General features: G+C 52.3%; 1 protein-coding gene across 14 annotated transcripts; it reads left to right on the plus strand.

Annotated features, from left to right (window-relative positions):
- Window positions 1-429: 429 nt before the first annotated feature.
- Window positions 430-22,684, plus strand: LOC122390752 (phosphatidylinositol 4-phosphate 5-kinase type-1 alpha-like). Of its 14 annotated transcripts, none has more exons than XM_043383993.1 (18): window positions 468-621; window positions 5,943-6,064; window positions 6,753-6,944; window positions 7,336-7,584; window positions 7,970-8,122; window positions 8,400-8,564; window positions 8,713-8,847; window positions 9,057-9,137; window positions 9,630-9,784; window positions 10,749-10,969; window positions 11,480-11,536; window positions 12,509-12,640; window positions 12,911-12,946; window positions 15,363-15,504; window positions 15,830-15,943; window positions 17,696-17,904; window positions 18,287-18,417; window positions 21,436-22,684. In XM_043383993.1, exons 2-18 carry the CDS (start codon window positions 5,951-5,953, stop codon window positions 21,499-21,501), a joined length of 2,352 nt encoding a protein of 783 aa, XP_043239928.1. In that variant the 5' UTR covers window positions 468-621; window positions 5,943-5,950; the 3' UTR covers window positions 21,502-22,684. The 14 variants fall into 14 exon arrangements, with proteins under 14 accessions (XP_043239940.1, XP_043239937.1, XP_043239936.1 ...); XM_043383994.1 differs by having other exon boundaries at window positions 9,633-9,784; XM_043383997.1 differs by lacking the exon at window positions 21,436-22,684 and adding an exon at window positions 20,053-20,976.
- Window positions 22,685-23,907: the final 1,223 nt, after the last annotated feature.

Genomic DNA, 23,907 nt, shown 5'->3' on the forward strand with positions numbered 1-23,907 from the left:
AATTTTTGCCTTTCCTTCTGCGAACTTGAAAAGGCTTTTGGCTTTCTAAAGTGAATCTATTTGATGTAGGTATTGAAATAAAGATTCAATTGCATTGTAGCTACAATCCAACTCCATCATATTCGTTCACTGTGTGTCAATAACATTTTTGTCTCACATCCTCAGCGAAGTTACTACGGCAAATGATTTACTTCTTACGCACGAACGAAAACTTCAACTGAACAGAGTCAGACAATTCATTGAAATTCAGCTATGTCTTCCCTTTATTAAGTAGAATGACAGCTGATGAGATAAAAATTAATTCTTTTAACAGAATTAGGTCAAGGTTTGTGCCGTAAATTAGGTAGAAAAATGCAAATCACATTCTTGTGTACAAGAGAGTGAAGTTTTCTTTTTTGATGAGGTAAGGGTTATTTGCTACCATATCACGTCAAAGGTCACAAACTGCGACAATTTGTTGCGCGAGTTTCCGCCCTGGGTGAATTTCCGATAATTGTAATCGGTGTCGAATTTATAGATTTCTGTTGTTGTTTTATTGCAAGCTCAGGCAGGAACAATTTTTAAGAACTGGAAATTCAAGGAAACTTTTTGTATGCTGGAAAGTTAACAAAGGAAGCCGTGGTAAGTGTTTGATGAGGTGTGGAAAGCTGACTAATGGTTTAGCGTTTTCCCCATATATTATTAACATATTTATGCCTTTGTATTGGTATCGGGAGTTTTATCAATGATTCTTTGAGTTTCATCCCAAATGAAAATAAGATGATCACTTGAAACCTGAATAAATGTTAGTCATTTGACATTTTGCGGTTGGACGCAACTATTGTACCTACTGGCCGCTGTCATTCCTGGGAAGTTCAGAGGGCTGTTCACGGACCCTGTGTGCGGTCGGACCGCACACAGCCTCGAAGCTCCGCCCACTGCGTCCCTACGTCAGCCTTCCGTCACCGCACACAGCGATCGCTGTGGCCGGTCGGGACTGGCCCCGTCCACCGCACGCAGCCGTGACGTCAGAGCCGCCTACCCATCCCCTACCCCCACGCCTGCTGGACGCACCGCACACACCGCACGCAGCAGTGTGCGGTGCCCGTGAACACCCCTCAGGTTTGTCTAATGATCAGGGTTTTAGCATGCTGTTTTTTATACAACTGTTTCAGAGTGGTGTATTCTGACTGTGTACCATAGTATTGTTTAAGTACACTTTGACCTCTTAGTTGTATACTTCCTTATAGTTTTAAAATGCATGCTTCAATCCTGAGTGCATAAATTACTGAATTAATGTTCCTTTGAATGTCTACTGGATACTGTGCTACTAACTGAAATGATATTGCTGTTTGTATTTTTATGTGTTTCTTGGTTCATCTGTTGATACTTGGTGACTTGCAGGCTATATTTCTCAAGTGATTTGGTTGTCATCCACTGGTCAAGCTCTTTCCATGCAGGTTCCTAACCTTCTCTCTATTCCTCTGTTTATTGGATAGGTACTCTCAGACCAAGGAAACCCCAAACAGGGTAGTTGAACAAGTGAGAATGGAAGACAACCAATGCCTGACTGGAAAGATCTATCCATATGAAGCTCCCTGCATATGGATCTGTCTCAGTCATTAAAGGGACCCTCCCACCTTCAAAAAAGTTTATGAATTGGCATGAAAGGGATGTCGCTCGGTTCAGAAAGAGCAAAAACGAATATCTACCAAATTTCACCGAAAAATATTCACCGGTTTTCAAGATATTAGACCTTTACTTTTGTTTACTTTTTGGGATCTCCGCTGTTCCTAGCGACTTTATTTGGAAGCAATAGTTTGGCAGCTGAAAGTGCGGCACTTCTTGCGTGCAAAGCAGCATATACCACCGCGTGCTACAAAATGTTTTAGTCAAACATTTAAAAATCATTAGATATCTGCGCTGACGTCACACATTCAGAGGGGTATTCCTATGCATTAGCCCCTCTGAATCAAAATGCTGCAATTTTGAAATTCAATATTTCCGATTTAAGGCATTTCTCGATGTTGTGAGTGCCGAAACCGGTAATTGTGAGCCAGGGACCCCATTTTGGCTATCTCAACTCAAATCTAATGTTAAGGTGGGAGGGCCCCTTTAATGTAAAAGAAGCATTTGGGCAAGATCCATTCCACCCTACCTAATCCTGTCCTCTTGTGGAAATCCTATCTAAAAAAAAAAACAATGGAAAGTAATGCAACCGAACAGTAAAAGTAAAAGTAAAATTTGAACAAAACCAGGTGGTACTGATGCAAAGGGTACACCTTCACCTACATCTACCATTGCAGCACATTGTATCACAGGATTCTGTGCTGCTTGTGGGCGAGGTTGATAGGCAGTGGGCCTTCTGATTATAAGGCAAATACATATGAATGGCAAAGAACTTGCTTTCACCTTTGATCTTAGTTTTGGGTACCAGATGTAGGTAGGTACCGTAAAATGGGGTGTTAATGGACAGTGGGGTGTTAAGGGACAGTTGCATGGGAAAAACTTTGAGTCATATTAACTTCCTAATTTGAGAAGGTTCAATAAAAACTTCAGTGTGGTAGTTGACACTGTTTTGCTCTTGACCATAGGAGAAAATGGTATGGTTTTTCATGCAAGTGATTTGGTTCAAAAATGGATTTGAAAATCATGCTACATTTTCACAAAATTGAAACATCTCCAAAACTCTGTGTGTACCACATAAACTAGTGGGTGTACAGGGAAAATGAATGCATAGGTGTATTGTCACATGTATTGCACATGTTTCCTGAAAAACTTGTGCAAATTCACCCATTCATTCATCATCCTCTTCCTCTTTTCCGGATACATGCATATTTTGAGGTGGATGTGGGGTGCTAAGGGACAGGGAAGAAAAAATAAAAAATATTATATTAATATAATTTGATTAAGTAGGCATGGAAAACACCAAATTCCACATAAAATGCTGGCAAGTTCATGCTTTTATCTCTAACACATCTTAAGTTATGTAACAAAACATCTCAACATTCTCTTTTACAATGATGGGTCAATGGAGACTGATGTAGGTAAATGTAATGTCATCATAAAAAGGCTAAAACAAAGAGGGCAACATAATGACAAGTGACTAGCTTCAACATGGGTTTTTATTGATGACAGAAGATTACTTTTTGGTCCTGTTTACCTTATAATTAGCACATTTTCCACAAGCGTAAACTGCATTACACATAATTGGCTAAAAAGGTCATTAGTGGTGAATGAACCTGACTTGTTTTGTGACAGAATATGCAAAACATTTCAATAAATAAATTGTGTGCCCTTCCACACCCCAATTGTGGGCAATTGATGACCATTTCTTGGAATAATATAGGTGTCCCTTAACACCCCACATTGGGGTGCTAAGAGACAGTGATGAAAAATAATAAAAAATAATATGCAGGTATAAATCATAAAAACTTTAATGTGGCAGGCATGTAAAGCACCAAATTCCACATAAAATGCTGACAATTTGATGCTTCTATCTCCAACCCTTCTTGAGTTATATAACAAAACACCTCAAAACTGTCCCTTAAAACGCAGTTCACACTTGCCCGTAAGGTCTGCCGGTGACGGGCCCGACACCGTCAAAACGGCCGAATCTGACGGAGCGACGGCCGTCAGGTCGACGGGCATGTGTGAACCGGCAGCGTTTGACGGTCGGCAACAGCTGACTGCGCCGGCGCCGGACCTGACGGCCGTCGCTTTGGAAAGTTCAGCAATGTTCAACTTTTGACGGTGACGGGCCCGTCGGTTTGAATATCTGCGTGTTGGAGGAAGAGGAAAAGGAACGTTCTCATGCAGCATTAAGCTTATATGCATTTTTAAGAGTATTAATACCAATTTCCATCCATTTTTTAGATGAAAGTGTTTATTACGGCACGATATTTTGAGATTCGATCCCTGATTTAAATCAGCGAACCTATGTGTCTTTCATTTAAATAAAATTTCAGCAATATTTGACATAAAAATGTAAATGCGTGGTATTTTATTTCTGTAATTCAAATAATATTTTAACCTCTCGGCCTCCCCATCCCCTTCCCCCATCTGCGTCAATCTCGAAAATGGTGCGCCATTTCTGTCACAATATATGGCAGCCAATGGGAGCTACCAAATCTCAACTTTCGTTCGACGGGCTGCAGGCCGTCAGGTCGACGGTGACGGGCCCGACACCGACAGACTGACGGTCAAGTGTGAACTGCGTTTAACACCCCGTTTTACGGTACCCATACATTAATATATTTCTTTTTCATCCCACATTGCCAACATTTCTGGCCAGTTTATAGTACTAGTAGATTATGAGCTGATTATGATATGAAATGTGGGAAAAAACATAATTGAAAGTTTTGAAATGTTTGAGTAAACCCATAAAAATAACTAGCATTCTGTTAGCAGGAACAGTCAATTGCAAGTGGCTTTTGTATGGTTTTGGAAGCACATGCAGTTAACTTTATCTAGCCATTACCTAATAATTGAAAATTTCTGTATATATTCTGGTTAGCTGTAGTTATTCAGCTAGGACTTAGATAGAGTCCATAGGCAATGATTCATAATCATCAATTTCTTTCATTTCAGATAAGTAACTTTGTTACTATAAATCCCATTTCAAGCGCTAAGTCATTTAGCTGTGATTGGAATCACTTTCATATTTAAGACATCAGTGACTGTTCGTTCTCTCAACCCATTACACCATGACTGGTCTATCTATCCAGTAGCAGACTGCAGACCTGTCCACAAATTTGGCCATGGATATTGAATACATCAACAGTGAGCTCAAGGCTAATCGCATGAACTGTTTCCTTCCCACAGCATGCCATCCACAAGTCCCCCTGCACTTCTTTCTTGTCTCAGCGCTCTCAGAATTACGAGCAGCAGCGGCACAGGGTTGCGGTGATGCCAGTCAGATTCTTTGCGGGATATTGCGGGGAACGGGGAGAGAGCGAGCCGAGACGATCGGGGACCAGTCACTGTCGGCACGGACGTCCCCCGTTACGCAATTCCCGTGGCGACCGGGCTGAGTGTGACGTGACGCGGGCTTTTCGCTGGTCGCGTCACGCCGGCCGGCCGCGCCGCGTAACGGCCGTGACTGGGTGAGGAGTCCCCGTGACGTCACGCCGTCCGGCTGGGCCACCGGACCGGGGCTTCTGGTCTTGTTTGGCCGCCGGCCGAGGGGGGCGGGGGGGGGGGGGGGCGGCGGAGTACCGGAAGCCAGTCCAGCGTCGGCCGCCGCTCGTCTGTCGGCGTAACCGCCCCCTTCTGCTTTGAACTGCGGCGGCGGCCGCCCGGCTGGCTGGAACGTGATATATTTTGGCATCGGCTTTGTTTGGCCCGGTGATAGTCGGTCTTATGGATGGTTAAATATCAGATGAAAGCTTCCTATATTCTTTGAAGGCATGGTGTCCCTTTTGCTTTTTATGTGTCGATAGTGATGAGATGGTTTCGTGGAATGATTTATCGATTTTGCTAAATTTCGTCCAATCGAACCTGGTGTTAACGAAACCTATACCTACTACTGTTCTCTCCCAACGGGCTATAGGCATGTTCTGTCTGTCCCCATCTGTTACGTTATCACTGCATATTTCGTGGACCGATACTGTACAATGCCCTCCCAGTGGAAATGCGTACGATGACAGTCGCCAATTTTAATCACGCTCTCAAGCGGGTTATCAGCACGAAGGAAACATAGGAATGCGTGTTTTACTGCTAGTTAATTGCTGTCGTCGTCATTTTTGTCTTAGTTTAGTTTTTATGCCCGTTTTAGTTTATGTGCATATGGAAAGTGTGAATGTCTTTATATCACTGCATTTCACAACTTGACTGATGGCAAGGAATGGCCACTATGAGTGGATTTGCCTGAATAAATTGGTATTTGGTATTTGCCCACGAATATGTGCCGACAATATGTGCTGACCTAACTGATCGTACGCGTGTGTGTGCGTGTTCTCCAGAGCGGCCGATGGCGGAGCAGAATGGTGCTGCCGAGGTTCCGGCGGCCGGAGGAGCCATCGGCGACTCCGCCGCTCCGCGAGACAGTCGCGGCAACCTCAACAAGGCGCCGCCCGCGCTCGATGTGAGTCCCGCCCGCGTCAGCAGCCCCGCCCCGATCCTAAAGAGCGGCGGGACCGCCCCTAGGAGCGGCACCATTAGGGCACCGTCGCCGAGCAGCATTCGCCAGCCTTACCCCCCCCCCCCCCCGTCAGCAGCCCCCTCCCTCTGTAGTCTGTGGAGAGCCCCTCGTTTTGTCTAACCGTCCCTGTTTCGTCCCCTCGGGCCAGCCCCGATTGACCGGTAGACAAATTGGTGGATATGAATAGGATTACCGCGGTCAGCGACGGTGACCACCGCACTGCATGGCACTGCGCGGCCCCATGGTGCCCTTGCACAACTGTTTGGTCCTTGCTCCTGTTGAATGTTATCAAACGTTGTGTAACACAGGGCGTGTCCTTGCTAGGCTTTGTTTATCAAGCTCACAAAACTGATGAGTCAAGGCCATCCCACTTATCAAGAGTGCGTATTAGCATGGGCCGCGTCGCGACTCGCGTGAATATGTGCCTGCTCGCTGAAGTGATGATGTATAGACTTAGCTTTTGCTCGTCAAATAGTGTTTAGTATACAATGTGTCCTCCTTGACTTTACTTACGTGGTCGTCTCACATAAGTACAGTCATGCCGTCCATCTCTTTTGTTGTCCTTCCCGCTAGCTATACCTATTTTTAGGTCCCTCTGCAGTGCTCTGACTCCCGTGTCTCTGTCGCACAGATCACAGCGGCCCAGCTGGCCGGCCAGACAGCCATGGCTGTGGCGCTGTCGGCCGCCTCGGCACCGGAGGGCGATGGTCCGCCCAGTCCCGGCTCGCCCTCCGACGCCAGACGCCAGTCCACACGGAATAAGGCCGACAAACAGAAGCTGGGCCACCGACGCGTGCGAGAGGGAGAGGTCACGTATAAAAAGGTACGGCCCAGGAGCGGCTGGAGAGTGACGGGACCGCCAGGCTGCAGCAGGCAGCGGCGAAAGACAGATGACAGATGACACACCTGTATCGTGATGGCGAACGGAACATGAGGATAACCTTTTTTGGAAATATGGATGGAGAAGTACTCCGCTTGAAATTGGAAAGCTGTATGGTTGCTAACTTTGATGTCAGCATTAGCCTGAATTTTTCTTAAATTTTCGTTTCCAAGGCTATGTTGGTTGATATTCGTTCGTCCACAATTTTACGATGTTTTAAATTGTAAGCTCATTCGCCACCGACTTTATCTCACCAGAATCGATTACCCTTCCCCATGTACCCACGCATTCTCGCGTATCGTTTCCCTGACGCCCCGACCTGCGCCGCCGTCAGATTCAAACCACCACCATCATGGGGGCGATCCAGTTGGGCATCTCGTACGCGCTCGGCTCCGAGGCGTCCCGGCCGCGCCGAGACGTCCTCCTGAACGACTTCTACACGATAGAGACGGTCACCTTTCCCAGTCAGGGCAGCCAGCACACGCCGGCCCACCACTACACGGATTTCCGGTTCAAAATATACGCCACTATCGGCTTCAAGTACTTCCGAACTCTGTTCGGAATCAGGCCCGACGACTTTCTGGTGAGATTGCGCGAAGCGGACAGGAAAAAAGATCCTTACATGTCAACTGTGTGGTTGTTCATGAAGGTATCATAAACACTTATATCGGCTATCTGTTGAGGTCATTTGCTTAGGGTATTTGCTTGCTATCTCATATTTGAGATGCAAATTGACCATGCCGGTAAATTTTAAGCTTATTTGCGTAGATCATATGCTTACCTGTCCCTGTTTGATTGGTAGATAGGGTAATGGTAGAGTTCTAGAGGTTATTTGGTGCACATTAAGTATCAGTGATCTTTATTATGATGCATGATCTTAGGCTAGGTGACTTGCTACGAAACCAGACCATTAAAACGTTACAGTCTTAACCTAAGCCGGTTTGTGACTGGTGCCGTCCGTTTCACAGGTTTCAATGTGCAACGAACCCCTGCGCGAGCTGGCCAACGCCGGCGCGTCGGGCAGCATCTTCTACCTGACACTGGACGACGAGTTCATTGTGAAGACGGTGCAGCACAAGGAGGGCGAGCTGCTGCTCAAGCTGCTGCCCGCCTACTTCATGGTCAGTCGCTGCCGGCGTCGTCCTTTCCCCCTTCGACTCCGCGCGGGTCCCTGCTCTCGATTCTCGACCGGGTGTTACCCTTGCATTGGTCGTTGCTTACACTTTTATTAGTCTTAGTTCATGTGTACGGCGTGCTAGCGTTGCTGATAACCCGATAAGATTCATTGCAGCGAGGCAACTCTGTGCGTATCGCGGGGCTATGACTAGGATTATTTCACGACGAATTATGTGCTTGACAGTCGTAGGGTAGAGCTAACACCGATATTTTTGTTTACAGAACCTCAACCAGAACCCGCGAACGTTGCTACCAAAGTTCTTCGGCCTGTACTGCTATCAGTGCAACTCGAAGAACATTCGCCTGGTGGTCATGAACAACTTGCTGCCGTCATCTATCAAAATGCACCAGCGCTATGACTTGAAGGGCTCCACATACAAACGAAAGGTGCGAAACCGTGCACACTATTTGTCGATGAATTTACCCGATTGATGTCTGGAATGAAACTAAGTACTGTTTGGCAGGCTGTGGCTGTGTTGACTTTGCACACCCATACCACGATCATCACTGACCATAATCTCTTATCCCCATGCAGGCCAACAAACATGAGCGAGCCAAGAGCTCTCCGACGTTCAAGGACTTGGACTTTATGGAGCACCATCCCGAGGGTCTGATGCTGGAGGCAACCACGTACACTGCGCTGATGCACACCATGCAGAACGACGTCCGGGTGAGTCTACGGACAGCTCCGAGTTTCCTGTTTTGTCCTGCTGGTAACTGTTTAGCGAATATCATAATGTTAATAGTTGGCCTACATTTGTGTCACATAAGTCTGTGTTTTGCAGGGAGATGGAGCTCGGCTGTGTGAGCAGTTTCGTGTTGTGTTGGAGCGTATTTTTCTTCCCTGATTAAGCCCTTCCTTCTCTCTCCCCCGTCTAGGTGCTGGAGAGTTTCCAGATCATGGACTACAGTTTGCTGGTGGGCGTTCACAACCTGGATATCGCTGCCAAAGAGCGGACAGTAAGTAGACGCTTCGTGCAGGCTGAATCGTATATCTGGATTAGCGCATCGCATATGCATTGGCGCCTAGTTACGTAACTACGCTTGAAAGGTCGATGTTAAATTCCCGTGAATCTAATTCATGATCAATGCCCAATGGCAAACTCATAAGCAAACCAACCCTTGACAGCTGCTGTGAACGCATTTCATTCGCATTAGGTACTTAACAATGCCGGCCGTATTTCGTGTCACTGAACGTAAAACAAACGTCAAAACAAACCCGGGCGTTTTCGAGCCAATTGCACCGAAAGCAACAGGCGAACGATATTGACCGGCTAGTCAACCCTATGTGGCTAGCGTTACACTGTCGGAATTTGCAGCGACCGACCGCTATCCGACATCAGCTGACCCGAACTGGTCTGTTGGCGAGTGTATGTGCGTGTGAGTGCGTGGTTTCCTCTTCGTTTAACGTTTGTGCGAGTGTGTTAACGCGCATTTGCGTGCGTCTGTTAGCAGGCTGAGTCTGCGGAGCCGGACGGTGACGCGGCCGACGGCCCGAGCCTGAGTCGGTCGCGGAGTATCAACCGCCACCGTCTGGTGGCTCACAGCACGGCGATGGAGAGCATCCAGGCCGAGTCTGAGCCGATCGACGACCAGCAGGACGTGCCGTGAGTCAGCGGGGGAGAGGGTATGGTTACAGGGAGAGGGGGAGGCCAGGCCGGGTGGCGCTGGACATGCGACGGGAGGGGGATGGGGAGGGGCGGACCGCGCCGCGGCGGCGACCCTTCGTGATGGTCAGAGGCTGGGAGGGGCTCGGCTGTATGTCAATGTCGGTGAGTCAGCTGATAGGGCAGAGGCCGGGAGTGGACAGAGCAGCTGAGCGGGCCGTTTGGAGTGGGCTCTCCTCGCCTCCCCCGCGCGGTGTTGATTTCCGTATCGGCCTGTGTTTTCCTCCGGCCGACTGAGCCCCGTGCAGTCTCGCGGCGCTCCTGCCGCCGCTGCTGACACATTACTCACGCACGGATGCCATATTGTGCTGACCGTCGGTAGGCCGTGTTTCTGGGACTGGCACGAATACAGCGCACGGCTCGGGATGATTCACAGCCCACGGACACGATGTTTGGGGCACATAATGCACGATGTTTGGGACACATAATGCACGATGTTTGGGACACATAATGCACGCGTCCCGATCCTACGGAAAGTTTATGGCGGATGATGACGGAACAGATCAATGAAATGGAAATGAAATGGATTTTCGTGGAGAGAACATAACCTGGCTTGGAGTTCAGGTTGGGTGGAGCTTGAATTTTCCGGTCGACGTTTTGCCTAATAATACATAATTAATGCATTTACTCCTCTTCACTTGTCTGCCGCGAAATGACGTCAGCTTGTTTTGTTCGTTGGGTGTGTTTGTTCTGTCGATTCGCCGTTCTACTGGGTTAATAGAGCACTATTTCAGGCCATATATGTATTGTCTGGACGTGCCATTTTACAGCGGTCATTGTATTGGCCGATGCCATAAATCAAGACCAGCTAAGATTTCCAGATCCGCAGCCCCGCCCCCCCCCCCCCACACTCGACACTCCTCCATCAAATGGCTGATGGCTGACCCTGTGTCTAACCCGACAGACCGGGAGGCATCCCTGCGCGAAACTCGCGCGGCGAGCGGCTGCTGCTCTTCCTGGGAATCATAGACATCCTGCAGTCGTACCGGATGAAGAAGCGGCTCGAGCACACGTTCAAGTCGATGGTGCACGACGGTAACACCATCTCCGTCCACCGACCCGACTTCTACGCCAAACGCTTCACCGACTTCATGGGCAAGACGGTGTTCCAGAAGATACCCTCGCGTGAGTATGCCACTTGTGTTTGTGACCGCAGTCCCCGCGTCTTCGGCACCGCAGTCTCGCTTCGGCACACCGCGGCCGCGGCCGTCTCTTGCTGAACCCGCAGTGTCTCTCGCTGTACGGGCGCCGCCCCTCTCTCCGGCCTCCGCTTCTCTCCTCCGTGAGAGCGCAGAGGACCGGGTGGCGGCGCAGCGCAGACTTCACTGTTCTGTCGTTTCCGCAGTTTTTACCGTACGGTCTGACTGTGTCTGTGTGTGACGTGGGTGGCGGGAGGGAGGCGGGGTGTTGCCGTAACTCCCGTGTGTGACTGGGGGCGGGCGCGGCCGGCGCCGTGCCCGCCCCGCCCCGTCTGTGAGTGATCCGCGCGGCTCGGGTAGTGGAGAGCCGCCGCCAGCCGTAGCGCCCCGCCCCGCCCCGTCCCCGGCGCCCCAACACAGAGCGTCCGCACTAACACGACCCGTTTGGCGCCCCGTTTGTCTTCTCTCTGTCGCCCGCTGTCTTCTGCGGACGCAGTGGACGGCATTCAGGGCAACCACCGCAAGTTCCGCACTCTCGTGTCCAGTTACATGGGTACGGACGCGCCGGGCGCTCCCTCTCTCTTCCCTCACTCACTCTTTCTCTGTCGCTCTTCCTGCTCTGCCCCGCTAGCCGTTTAGTGACTCGGTGTTAGCTGTAGTGTGCACTGCCCCCGTGGCTGAATGTCGGGCTTCTGGCCGTGCCTGCTACCCTGACAGACTCGTCTTTCGGCACTACGCAGGTCTCTGGGAGGGCGACACCAGAGGGTAGATCACAGTAGGGTGCGACTGCCGGAATGGTAGGGACAGCGGAGAGAATGCGTTTAGGTGGGATGCTCTACCAGCTGTCCGGCCAGTGCCGGCACGGCGCGGCCCGTGGCGCCTGGGCTCCGCTGCTGGCCGCCAGCCAGCCAGCGGGACCGCCGAACAGCTCAATTGCCTGCCCGATCGGGGCCCGGTCTCAGGGACCGTGGCTCGCAGCGCGCGCCGGCTCACAGTGCCGGCCAAATGCATGGCTTCCGCCGGCGCAGGCCGGAGGTGGCAGCATGTCGCCTGGCGTCCGCGGCCGGCGTCAGAGTGCCGCGGATATAGAGGGTAGCCGTCCCGTGCCTGTGTCCCCACCGCCCTGCCTGCCGACCCCGGGACTGGCTGAGTCTCATAGCTGAGCTCGGCCGGTCTGCGGGGATGCAAACTGCAGATTGCTGCCTAAAGATGCCCGTCAGTGAAGTGGTGATTATTTGTTGTATGGTGGTACGTAACAGTTGTGATTGTTGTCCTGCTGCTTGGACTGCTGCTCCGCCTCATTATGATGTTACGATCGGTTATAAATATGTCGAACGATGTTTTTTGCCCTGGCTCTTCCGCAGATTTTTGTCGAGCATTTGCAACTGCTCTCGATGCGTTCTGATGTGTCAATTATTGCTGATCGTCCCCCTCTTACGCCCCTCTGAGCCACCTACCCTATACCGTGTCCCTCCGCCCCTTCCGCCGCGTGCTCCGCGCTGACCGCTGTTCACCACGCCCGCAGCGCTGCGGCACTCGCCTTCCAAGCGGAAAGGTCAGTCGCTGCGGATGCGAGCACTAGACAACGAGCGCAAAGAGTCGTCAGAAGTTCCGGCCGAGGGACGGGCCCGGCAGCCCGGCAGGCCAGCCGTCGGCAGTAAGTGCTGTCTAATCGGGGCAGATAACCGCTACGGGGACTAACGCTTCTTCGGTGGTGGGTGTGATGTGGTGTTGGGTTTTCTGACTGTCCAAAGCGGCGTGGCCTCAGTTTCACTAACGCTTCTTCGGTGGTGGGGGTGCTGTTCTGTCGGGTTTTCCGACTGTGCTGTAGTCCGGGTTTCTGCGTGTGTGTTTGTGTGGTCGGGACGGTGCTAGTGCGGTCTGTGCCGTAGGGAGCGTCTCACTAACGCTGCCGCTGCCCTTGCAGGACAGCCCTCGACGACCACCAGCGACGCAAAGCCAGGTGGGTAGCTAATCGGCTGTCACCCTCCCCCGGCCTCTGCCTCTGCCTCTGTCCCCTCCCGAGGCATGTGGCTGGCTCCGCCGCGCGCGCCGCGTTCCTGTCTGAGATGTGGTCTGTGGCATCCGCGAGCGGCTGGCTCTGTCGCACAGTTGGTGTTGTGAGCTGACTATCGAGCTCGCTCTCTCATCTTTCACTCTATTTCCTGGAATCATTCATGTCTGGCATCCAGTAATTGTATCCTGGCATTTTCTGTAAAGATTATTTTCGGTTAAAATCGCCACTTTCCCAACTTGTGTAGTCAAATCAGTTATCGAATCACTACATTTCCTGCTCACTCACCATGTTCTTTTTCCTCTCTGGCTTTCTTCTGTCGTTTTTCTCACTGTCTGTCTGGCTGAATTTCTATCGACAGTCTGTCGGCGGTGCCGGTGGTGGTCTGCCTAGATAGCGGGCGCTGACGCGGTGCGGACGTGTGTGTGTGTCGTGTTTCAGGAGCTGCTCCCAGCACCCCTCCCGCGTCGTGCCCCGCGCCCGCCCCCAGCGCGGCCGGCGCCGCCCAGGTGTCGCTGCCGGCCGTGCTGCAGGATCGGCCGCGGCCGTCGCCGCCGTCAGGCCGGCGCCGGCAGCCGCCGCCCGTGCCGCCGCGCTCGCCGCAGTCGCTGCCGCTGGTCGGCGCTCGCAGCAGAGGTAGTGCGCCGCCGCCGCCGCCGGTCGACGCCCGCTGCTGTCTGGCCGGCCTGCCGCGTCCCTACCGCCCGCCCCGCCCGGTGGCCGAGCTCCGGCCCGTGCGGCCGCCGGGCGCCGCTCCTGAACCGCTCCTGTCCCCGCGACACCGCGGAGAAGACCTGCACACGACCTGGAGCGACCAGCGGCGACTAGGTCCGACCCCGTCCCGCTCCGGCTCCCGTGATCGGTCCTTCACAGAGTTGTAAGACCTCAGATCAAAAACAGTCATAGCATCCCACCTCCATGAACTCAAATTGCTTCAATCAATATAATGTATTACTCATTTCATGCGACTGATATCTCAAATCCTATTTGGTGTCCTTGTTGGAGCCGTTTTATGTCTTTATGCCATTTTGATATATCCTATAATCTTGTCTTATCCTCATCTTCCTTCTCAAACTCATATCTTCCTTCAATCACCGATGTCATCTCTCATATCCTCTCCTCTCATCCTTTGTTCCCTGCTCTCCTCTCGTCAGACCTGCGGTGGCGGCCGGACCCGGAGAGCAGCGGCGCGTCGTCACCAGAGTCCGGTCCCGTCCCGTCTCCGCCGCGGCCTCTTGCCGGCTGGCCGCCGTCCGGGCGCGCATGGCATGCCGGGCCGGCCGGCGTGCTGCTTTGCGTGTCGTCCACGGCCTCTCTACCGGCCGTCTGTCCCGTCTGCGCACGGCACGGTACTGACCTCCCCGCCCCGCCCCGGCCCGGCCCGCCCCGTCACTCGCCGCCGCCGTGTCTCGCCGGCCGAGGGCGAGGAGCGGCCGACTGCATGCGGCAGAGTCTCGGCTCTGGTGGTCCGGCGGCGGACCGACGACACCTCTGGTCCGTCCGGTCTGTCTGCTCAGTACAGCGCCGGCCGCCGCGGCCCGCATGTCGCCTGCCCGTTCAGTTCACACCCGGCCGGCCGCCGGTCAGTCGGTCTAGGTGTACCGGTCACAGGCCGGGGCCTTCTGACTGAGTTTGTACATGAGCGATGAATTCGGATTGGTTATTCTCGTTTGCTTTTTCAGTTCTGCTGCTGCCTGCATCGTGTTCCACTGCTGTCCACTTCCACGCCCTCGGAATTAGTGAAAATAGTGATTTGTGAATAGAAACACGAAGCTGATGAGTTGTACACCTTTTTCATTGAGTTGTATATTCTCATCACTTGAGTTATCAAGTCTTCTGTTCTTTACTTTGCTGATAGATCCTGCAGAATTTTTGAACTTAGACATAGTTTATAGGGTTTTTGTGTTTATAAATCATGTGATGTAAATAGTCTCAGACTGCTCCTCAGTCCGAGTATTATAAAGCCGTCTGGCGCCGTTAGCTGTGCTCGCTACATCAGCCTTGATATATGATCGGCCGTCACACCCCACAGTGATGTATTTCATAACGTCGTCGCAGCCGAGGGGCGGATGTTTTTCTTTGGAGGCTCTTCATCCTAGGCACGACAGTCTGATAAATGTGAACATGGGCAAAAGAGCAATTCTTGATCTGCCCCCTAACTCTTGCAAACCCTTTCGCCTAACGTGGTATGGTTTACTAAACCATAGTGTTCATTTTTGGTTCATCCGCTTCCGTGTCATACAATCTTGTATCTTTCCGCAGTGTCCTGTTAGTAAAACACCCCTGGTCCCTCTAGCCAGCTGTCGGTCACTCCCCTGTGCGCTGTCCGTACTGACCTGCCTCTGACTCCTGCCCCTCCCTGCAGTGTCCGGCGGTGGGGTGCCGCTGCAGCAGCAGCTGAGTGTGGCCAGCAGCGTCAGCCAGCCGGAGACCACCTCGTCTCGACACGTCACCCAGGTCACCATCAGTGGCTCGACCGCAGACGGAGACAAGGGAGACTCCATCAGGTGAGATTCAGATACGTGGGTCGGTCGTGATGATCGTGCACACCCGGCGCGCACTGGGTTCTGTTAGTGTCGCTGTCATCGGCGCCAGAGCTGATCCTTACAAAACTGACGGGCGGCCCGCAGCGGCCGGCCGTCTACACTCTCCTCTACTGTCTTCGCTACAATCGCCGTCAGTGTCACTGTGCCACCCTCACCATCACTGTCAGTGTTACCGTCACAAGCACCGTCACCTTCACCGTCCACCAACCATAGAGCTCATAGCACCAGGAATCCTTCCTTTGATCTAGCGTGCCTAACGTGGTCGTGCGTCTTATCCGCCCGGTAGGCTGGTCGGCTATAAGCGCCATCTGGCTCGGTTTCCTTCTGTTCTGCGAACCCCGGAGCTAAGTGCCCCCAATATGCGCCGGCGCGCAGAGGAGGCGGTCCGTGCGGGTACCAGGTACTGGTCGAGTGCTGTGTGCCGTGACGTGAACTAACCGACTTAGAACAGCAGCTCGGCGTGAATTGAGGCTAACAGGAACGCTGATTGATGTTTCAGACGACACTCGTGGTTCGAGAGGTTTTTGTTTTGATTTAAATAACCGATTTTGTTTTGGTTTTGAGTCGGTGTAGGTGCGAATGTGATGCCCGAGTTTGCAGATAACACAGCTAATGCCAGCTGATGGAGTGAACCGAATGCGGTGCTGGTCAGCGTCCTGTGCACGTTTGCCATTTGCGTTTTCATTGTTACATTGCCCCTGTATTTTTGTAACCGATAAGGGCGGCATTTTATTGCTGAGTACGGTCAAGTGGTGGCGAGGGCACGAGATGTTCGGGTGGATTTGCAAGTGTACGGGGCTGGTGTATAAGTGTACTGGGAAGGTGTGCACAAGTGTACCGCTGCAGCAGCGCGTGCCTGTGGTACCGTACCGTACCGTACCACAGCCAGCTCAGCAGTCTGTGTCGCCGTGTGGCCGACAGCGGGCGGCGGCCGGCGGTGGTGACTGCCGTGCAGCGATCAGAGCGATACCAGCGCTCGGAACAGTACCAGCGCTCGGTCCATCACCTGAGTGTGTCGGTGGTGGCGGTGCGCCGCACTGAGAACAGGACTGTGAGGTACCCGGCGGTCTGACCTGAGCTGACCCCAAGCTGACCTGACCTGACCCCGACCTGACCCCGTACCGCACCGACTGTCGAACGCAGGAGGCACAACCCGTCACAGAGAGGAGTGTCGGACTCACAGCACCGAACCGACAAGACAGTGCAATCTATTGCGCCAGATCACTGGCTCATATTACATAATACATATATCATAGAATATAACAGTTTAAAGGATATTGCACCTCATGTCAACTTCAAAAGCTACTCAAAATTCCCACTTTTATGTACTGGTTCGCCGGTTCTGCGTTTTGAGCCTGATCCGCTCCCGTAGCCTTTTCAGTAGGTGTAAATAGAGAAGCGATCTCCCCGTCCAGTCATGGAAAACCTACAGTACCCACTACCTCTAGTGAGTCAAGGAGGTGGCGTCATCTAGGCGAAGCTGACCTTCCAGTCGCGTGTTTTGAGTGATTTGTTTGTTTACAGGACAACTCTGCAATGTTTGGCCAGCCGCATCGTACATTTGTCATAACATCAGGTCCATGTACTAACAAAGCCTGCCGGAGATTGTTCTGTCGAATTTGTGTCCGTCCTGTGTGCGTCCGTTTGATTTGTACTCGTCAGCATACTAGCCGCACGTGTTTCTTACCTCCAAGTTATGCAGGGACGCATTCAATCGCGCTTGTCCAAGCATAGTTCGTAGTTAGCGCTTCGACATCAGTAACACATATAGATCAGTTAATCCCTTCGAATGAGTACCATCCTTCCTTCATGTGAAGTCCAATCATGAGGTTTTTCATACTCGATACTATAGTAGGCTGTCATACCCAGCGTTCAACATTTTGATATCATATTAGACTAAACCACCGATGCTGTTGCACCCGATTCCTCCCCATCGCTTTCCTCGTTATTTACCGCTAGACCACTTCTCCTTTTCACATATGCTCGTCTTCTATCTCGTAAATGGTAACCCTCGGTCAGCATTCAGCTTCCCATTTACCCTCCCGCTATCCCACTTTTCACCTATTCTTTTCGCCCCACCTCTCTACCCCCCGCGTCTCTACACTACAACCACCAACTTATACCGTCTCCCCACCCGCATCTCGACCCACAGCGTCTCCGACATCCACCTGGACGCGCGGAACGACTCACGTTCGTCTCTGAGCGTGGACTCGGGTCCGGCGGCCGGCGGCGGCGGCGGCGCGGCCGGCGGCCCGCTGCGGCACGTCACCTGGACACCGCCCATGTCTGTGGAAGGCAGCACTCCCACCTGGACAGAGGGCACGCCGAGCTTCACCGAGAGCTCCAGCAGCGGAGATATTGGTGAGAACGAGAGGGGGAGGGGGATGGAGGTGGAGGGGGAGATGAGAGGGCACAGATCTCGCTGATGTGTTGGTCCCGGACTAAGAGTATCTGAGTCCATGGTGCGATTTTTAGTTTTTGGAGACTGTGGAACTGAGGTCTGTTGGTTCTTGGTATTTTCGTAATAGTTTGATTGTTACTGCCGTAGCTCAGTGGTTCATTAGTTTCGTATACGTAGTTCAGCCTTGTGGTTTTTGACGAACACGGCACCACGTGCCGATATACACAGTAGGCAGTTACGACAGTAGACAGTAGATCAGTCGTCTTCTTACCTCTCTCGCGCTGCATACCTATGTTCCCTTTATGCCTTCCCTGACGCGCCCACCGCCGTTACCGTTGGCAGGCTGTCCGACGACGCCGGTGAAGAGCCTGCACGCCAGTCGTGACAGCGGCGTCAACACCATGCCGTACACAAAGCTGAACAACGCTGAGAGCGGCCGGCCGGCCGGCGGCGGCTACACAGAAACGGAGATGGTGAGTCCCGGACAGAGAGTCTCGTCCGACCCGGCCCGCCACGGTAGGAGGGTGGTGTGGGGGTGGGCGGACACTGGCCAGGCTCTGGTACAGCCCTGCCAGCCAGCCGGTCTGAGGGAACGGGCAGTTTTGGCATGCTCACGGCTTGTGAATGTGTGGGTGTCCTGTGATGAGCACATACACTGTCCGCTTTTCTGTGTGTTTCAGTTGTTCAGACACTTTATTTTACACTATGTGTTTACCCTCGTAATGTTTTTTTTTTTTTATATATATAAGTACGTTATGCCCACCGCAACACCACGAGTCACGACCGCTGCCACCTGATTATATTGTTTCAATAATGCACTTTGCTCAGTTTCATTTTCCCTTCCGAATGCCTACCGAATTCCCATGGCCTTGCCTCATCTGAGTTCTAGTGCCCCGCGTTAGCATGCCTTAGTTTGCGTAATGATTCGTCCTGTATGTTTTGTCGAGATGTTATAAGTCGGTACATTTATGTTTTTTTTTTTTGCAACAGCGTACCGATGCCGCAGTCTTGGAATAACACCGAGACATTGTTCCATGCCTCTATTAGTAGATGTTTATTCTTGGTGAGTTTTTCTCATTTTGTTAGATGACTGCATTTTCGTATTTATTCTTTCGTTAGTATTTCTTATCATTTATTTTGTTTTCCTGGTTTGAGAGAGCCGGTCGGCCGATAGGTAATATGTTGCTCCGTTATTGTTTCGTCGTACCCAGCACGTCGATTGATTTATAATGCTTCGATTGTCACCGCGGCAACGCTATCACTGTGTTGGCATGTTGCCACAACTATTTTAGAAGCCACTTTATGCTACGGAAAATGATTTATTTAAAATACCGGAGGTGGGCTGCCTTCCGGGGAAATTAAACGACATCCCTGCTTAGTTGTGTGCCATCTAAATGCGCGTATGACGACGCTGAATAAATCCTGTTCTCATACCTCGTTCATAACAGCTGTAGCTGCATGATGAATTACTTTAATGTGTCTCAGCATGCTAATTGCGGCGTCATTCCTGGCATGATGTGTCGCGATGTTGAGTTCTTCGTCGTATATTGCCCATGTAGTAGCACGTAGTATATTGCTCTACGTAGCACGTTGCCTTCGTAGAGACATGAGACATGTGTGCGGACGTATCGCTATTTGTATTGATATGTATTCCTAGCTCTGTTGAATTTAGTTACCTATGTTTACTGCATGTAATTTTTCAGCATTTATGCTGTCATCGTCATTGAAATGCTACGGCCGTTATTATTATTTTGTGCCTGCTATGAACTTCTGGTCCTATTACATTCTAAGCGGCTTTACGCCTGAATACGGCTTTCTATGCAGCTGCGGTTTTCCCGTGCAGCATTTTTGTCTACTGCCAATGTAAAATAATAGGATGGTAAACGACTTGCCAATCAATTGCGATCGGATGTTAGCCATGTATTGGCATCTTGCGCCAGGGCTCACGTAGTGCTGTACTCATTCGCGAAATACCGAGTACCGACGAAATATCCGTCTTCACTGCTCGTCGGTCGGCTGTGTTCATTAGCCCTAAGCTGGCTCATTCATCATGAGTGTGTGTCTGTCTGCGTGTGCCGGGGCCGGCGGTGACGAGCGCCCGTTTGCAGTGAAACCGGCCGGGGCCGGGCGGCGCCAGCGGTGTCCGACTGGGCGTCGGCCGACCGGCTGTGTCGGGCCGCCGCCGCTGCCGTCCGCCGGACTCGGCCCCTCCGCCTCCCCTGCGCCGCCAGCCGCCGCCGCCGGAGACCGGGGCGGACCGCCCGGCTCGCTGACCTGCCGTCACCGGCCGGCCGGTCACCGCTGCGCTCCGCACTGAGACACTCTGAACGAACGGCGGCGCGGACGGCGCCAGCTAGCTTCCATCGCGTCTCTATCTCTGTATCTGTCGGTCTCATGTCTCTCGGTGTATCCTGACCCTCCGGCCGTTCCGTGCGGCCGTCAGTCTCTGGCGGTCCGCCCGCTCTCTCCCTCTCTCTGTCGTTCATGTGCTCTGTCTGCGTGCCCCTCGTCTGTGACTGCGGCTGCCGGGTGCCGTCTGCCCCGCGCCGGTGATATCTCCCCGCCCGCCCGCTCTGTGTGCATGTCTGTCTGTCTGTCTGTCTCGGCCTGTTCTACTCGATCCCGTAGTCTCTCCCCCCCCCCCCGTCCCCCCTGTGACTCGGTGCGTCTGGGGGGCCGCACCCGGCCCTGTGGCCGCCGGGCCGGCCCGCCCGCCGGCCGACTCTCGCTCGGGGACTGATCTCTCTCCGTACTGCTCGAGCTTAGACTGGCGCACTCGCCGGCGCCTGAGCGGCGAATTCAGCGCGCCCGGCCGATCGGCCGTCACACGGGTGAAGTGACCGTGTGAGTGGGCGTGTGTGTTAGTGTGTGTGACAGCGCGTGCGAGCGTGTCCGTTGTAGGGCCTCAGACGGTGATACGTGGGTTGTTAGCGGGTGCTACTGTCGTTCAGATGATGACGTTGTATTCCGTGATTCGCACGCGTCTCGTGTATCCAGGTAGTCAATGTGAATACACTAATGCTGTATCGAACCAGGAGGCTGTTTGGACGTAGCTTGACAATTCCTGGGGTTCTTCGTTCCCATCTCCGAATGAAGTCCTCGTTTCCATTGAGTCTACACTTGATAATCGGTAACAACATCTCACACATTCATGTGCTTAGGTCACAACTATCCACGTCTACAAATGCAGCATTGGCACTCATACGTCATAGTCATTTCAACGTAGGAAAAGGTTTGTATTGCTGGGTTTTGTGTTATCGCTCATTTTGTTTTGTCGCTTTCGGGTACTGTTACCATGGGTTTTTGTTCTTTTTGTTGTGTTGTCTTTTGTCGGGCCTCAATTCAGTGTTATGTTGGGCGTTTATTAGAGCTTGGGTTCGTGTTGTGTTACCGGGTGCCGCCTGGGGGCTTTGTTTCGTGTTGTTTGGGTTCCGACGGACAGCGCTGCTGTCGGGTCGCCGGTGACGCGGGCCGGCTGTATACTGTTCCAGGGCCCGGTGACGGCGGCGACCGACTCGGTCTGTATCCACGTGAGCGGCCCGGACGGACGGTCCTGAGCGGCGCTCAGTTCACCGGCACCAGAGCGACAGCACAGCGCCGCGCGGCGGCCCGTCTTCCACACACGAGCACACGTACCGAAGGGGCTTCGCTGGGATCGGGTTCGGAGCGTCCGACCTGCCGATCGACCGGTCCTGTGGTAATATCGAGCGGACTCCACAGGCCGGTCAGACGGAGATTGGCCAAAGAGAATGTTCGAACTTCCCAATCGGACGGAGTCGCAATCTCGGTACCAGAGATGGCAACTCTGACATATGACAGCGCAGCGAAGGGTGGTGTGTGTGCTGTACGTGATTTCATGCATTTTACCGGAGCCGTCGTATCCCGTGATAGAACCGCGCAGTCCTGCTTTGTTGGTGGTGTTGGACGAAGGGATTCCACGCTAGCTAACGTGGTTTGCAGTGGGTCCTGTCCCGACAGCTATGCCGTAACATACGACTCATTGACTGAGCCCATCCCCTCACACCCCCTGAGCATACTTCTAACGAAGCTCTCTCCGAGTGGAGCGGTGCTGAACCCCTGAACGGTCCCAGTAGCGAGAACCGCAGGCATAGGAGCTTAAGGACCGATAAGACATAAGTCGGCATCATCCGGCCGGCTATGGGTATCGCTCCCGTCCCAGTCCCGGCTGTAGCTGCCGATAGGGCGACGTTGGCCGAGCGATGAGCCTAGGAAAGGTACCTGTGATGTGACGAGTGTGGGCGGGGCAGTACTGGAAGCCCCCAGTGTTAGACGGAGACGACTTCCGCTGTATAAATGTATGTATTGGTTGGTGTGTGAGCGAGGCCGCACTTTGTTATTCCAATAGACTGTCGGTTGCCCAGTTCTGGCCGGCCGGGAGCTGACGCGATGTTAGTGATCACAGACATACAGAGGGGGGAGACTTGTGCACATATAGAGAGATCGATTTAGCGTCGTGGCCCAGACGCCGAGTGTGCTGTTTACAGTGACCGTATTTATACTTTGGGGCGGGCTGTCGCCGCTGGGACGAACCGCTGGGCGGAGGTCCTGCCCGCACACCCAGGGGAGTGTTGTAGCGTTAGCCGTCTGCGGGACCTGACGCCTCGAGACCCGAGAGAAGTCTGGAAAATTCCGGAGATGAGCCGGATACTGGCGTCCCGAATCGACTTGCTTGGGGCTCGTATGTATAGCTTACGCATAATAAAGCTAACGCGCTCTGTGGCCGGCTGTGTGTGGGTGTGTTAAAGTTCCGTGGGGATGTTTTTACTAAGAAGAAGGGTACGGACAGACAGACGGACTGACAGACAGACAGACGGGTGAGCCGGAGTCGCTGACCGGGTCCGGCTCCGTTCTAGGCGGCCGACCGGCGGCGCCGGGGCCGAAGTCCCGCCTATAGCTGCTGTCCGGCGCCATGGCTGGTCTACTCTCCCGACGCCCGGATCGTCTGCCTTCGCTGCTCAGCCATGTTCGTGTAGCGAGGAGAGCGCAGGTACACGCGCCGGCACGGGACACTCTGGCCGGTACTGCTGTGTGCTGGTGTACACAAGAAGGGACTACTATCCGATATCTACCCGTTTTAGCATGGATAAACAGACGTTGGGGTGTGGCCGATCACCAGTGGCTGGACTTCTGGCATTCCGGCTGCTGCTGTGACCTGTGGTGTGTTTCTGACGCTGGAGCTCCGCGGTCTATTCTTTCCTGTGTGACTGGAAGACTGGCGGCTAAATGCCTCGCCTTGTCATCCCATTTCCAATGGAGTGGTGAATTGTGATTGTCGTTCTCTGGCTGACCCGTTTTTATAAACCTTTACAGTGGTGCTCATACAAAACAGAAACAACTTCATGAAACTGCTATTTTTCATCTGATTTTTCTACCTATTGTCTTAAACATACCTGGTGCTTGCGAATGTAGTGAGGGTATCATTTGTTATTTTTATCATTTCGCCTGTTTGAAAGCTTGCACTCGTTTCAATCATCTGGGCTCAAGCGTGTGACTTTGGATATCTCGTTTGTTTTTGTTTTTACTTTTCTACTTTTGTCATTAAAGTTAATTGGAAAGAATGTCGAGTATATAAACTAATATTTCCCGATCAAAGTCACTAATGCATGAACTTCTTTCGCTCGGTACTGTAATGATTGTATGCTTAGTCGGTCTCCTAACCGCTGGCCGTTGCCCTGGTTTCGTCACTTAGATGTAAATATGTAAATAAATCAGCTGAAGTAGCCCGGTCTGGATGCCTTTTTCGCGTAGCGTCGCAACATTGATACAGAGCGTCGCAGTGCAGTATTATTGTTTAATCAATACATTCATTCGCAACTGTTGCACGACTTCTGCGACGTGATGACCTTTACAGATATCTGGTTTAATATAACTATTGCTACCAGCTGATTGATTGTAGATAGAGATACGGGTTGGGTTAATTTGGGATTGTGTGTGTTTGGTTG

Source organism: Amphibalanus amphitrite, unplaced genomic scaffold (genome assembly GCF_019059575.1).
Source record: "Amphibalanus amphitrite isolate SeventyFive unplaced genomic scaffold, NRLGWU_Aamphi_draft 000407F_arrow, whole genome shotgun sequence".
Taxonomy (NCBI): domain Eukaryota; kingdom Metazoa; phylum Arthropoda; class Thecostraca; order Balanomorpha; family Balanidae; genus Amphibalanus; species Amphibalanus amphitrite.

Bases quoted from the DNA above. Each gene is read 5' to 3' on its own strand.
- LOC122390752 (XM_043383993.1), top strand. From the start codon at position 5,951: ATGGCGGAGCAGAATGGTGCTGCCGAGGTTCCGGCGGCCGGAGGAGCC. The intron at 6,065-6,752 runs GTGAGTCCCGCC...TCTGTCGCACAG, and splicing joins AGGCGCCGCCCGCGCTCGAT to ATCACAGCGGCCCAGCTGGC. The intron at 15,505-15,829 runs GTGAGATTCAGA...TCCGCCCGGTAG, and splicing joins GACAAGGGAGACTCCATCAG to GCTGGTCGGCTATAAGCGCC.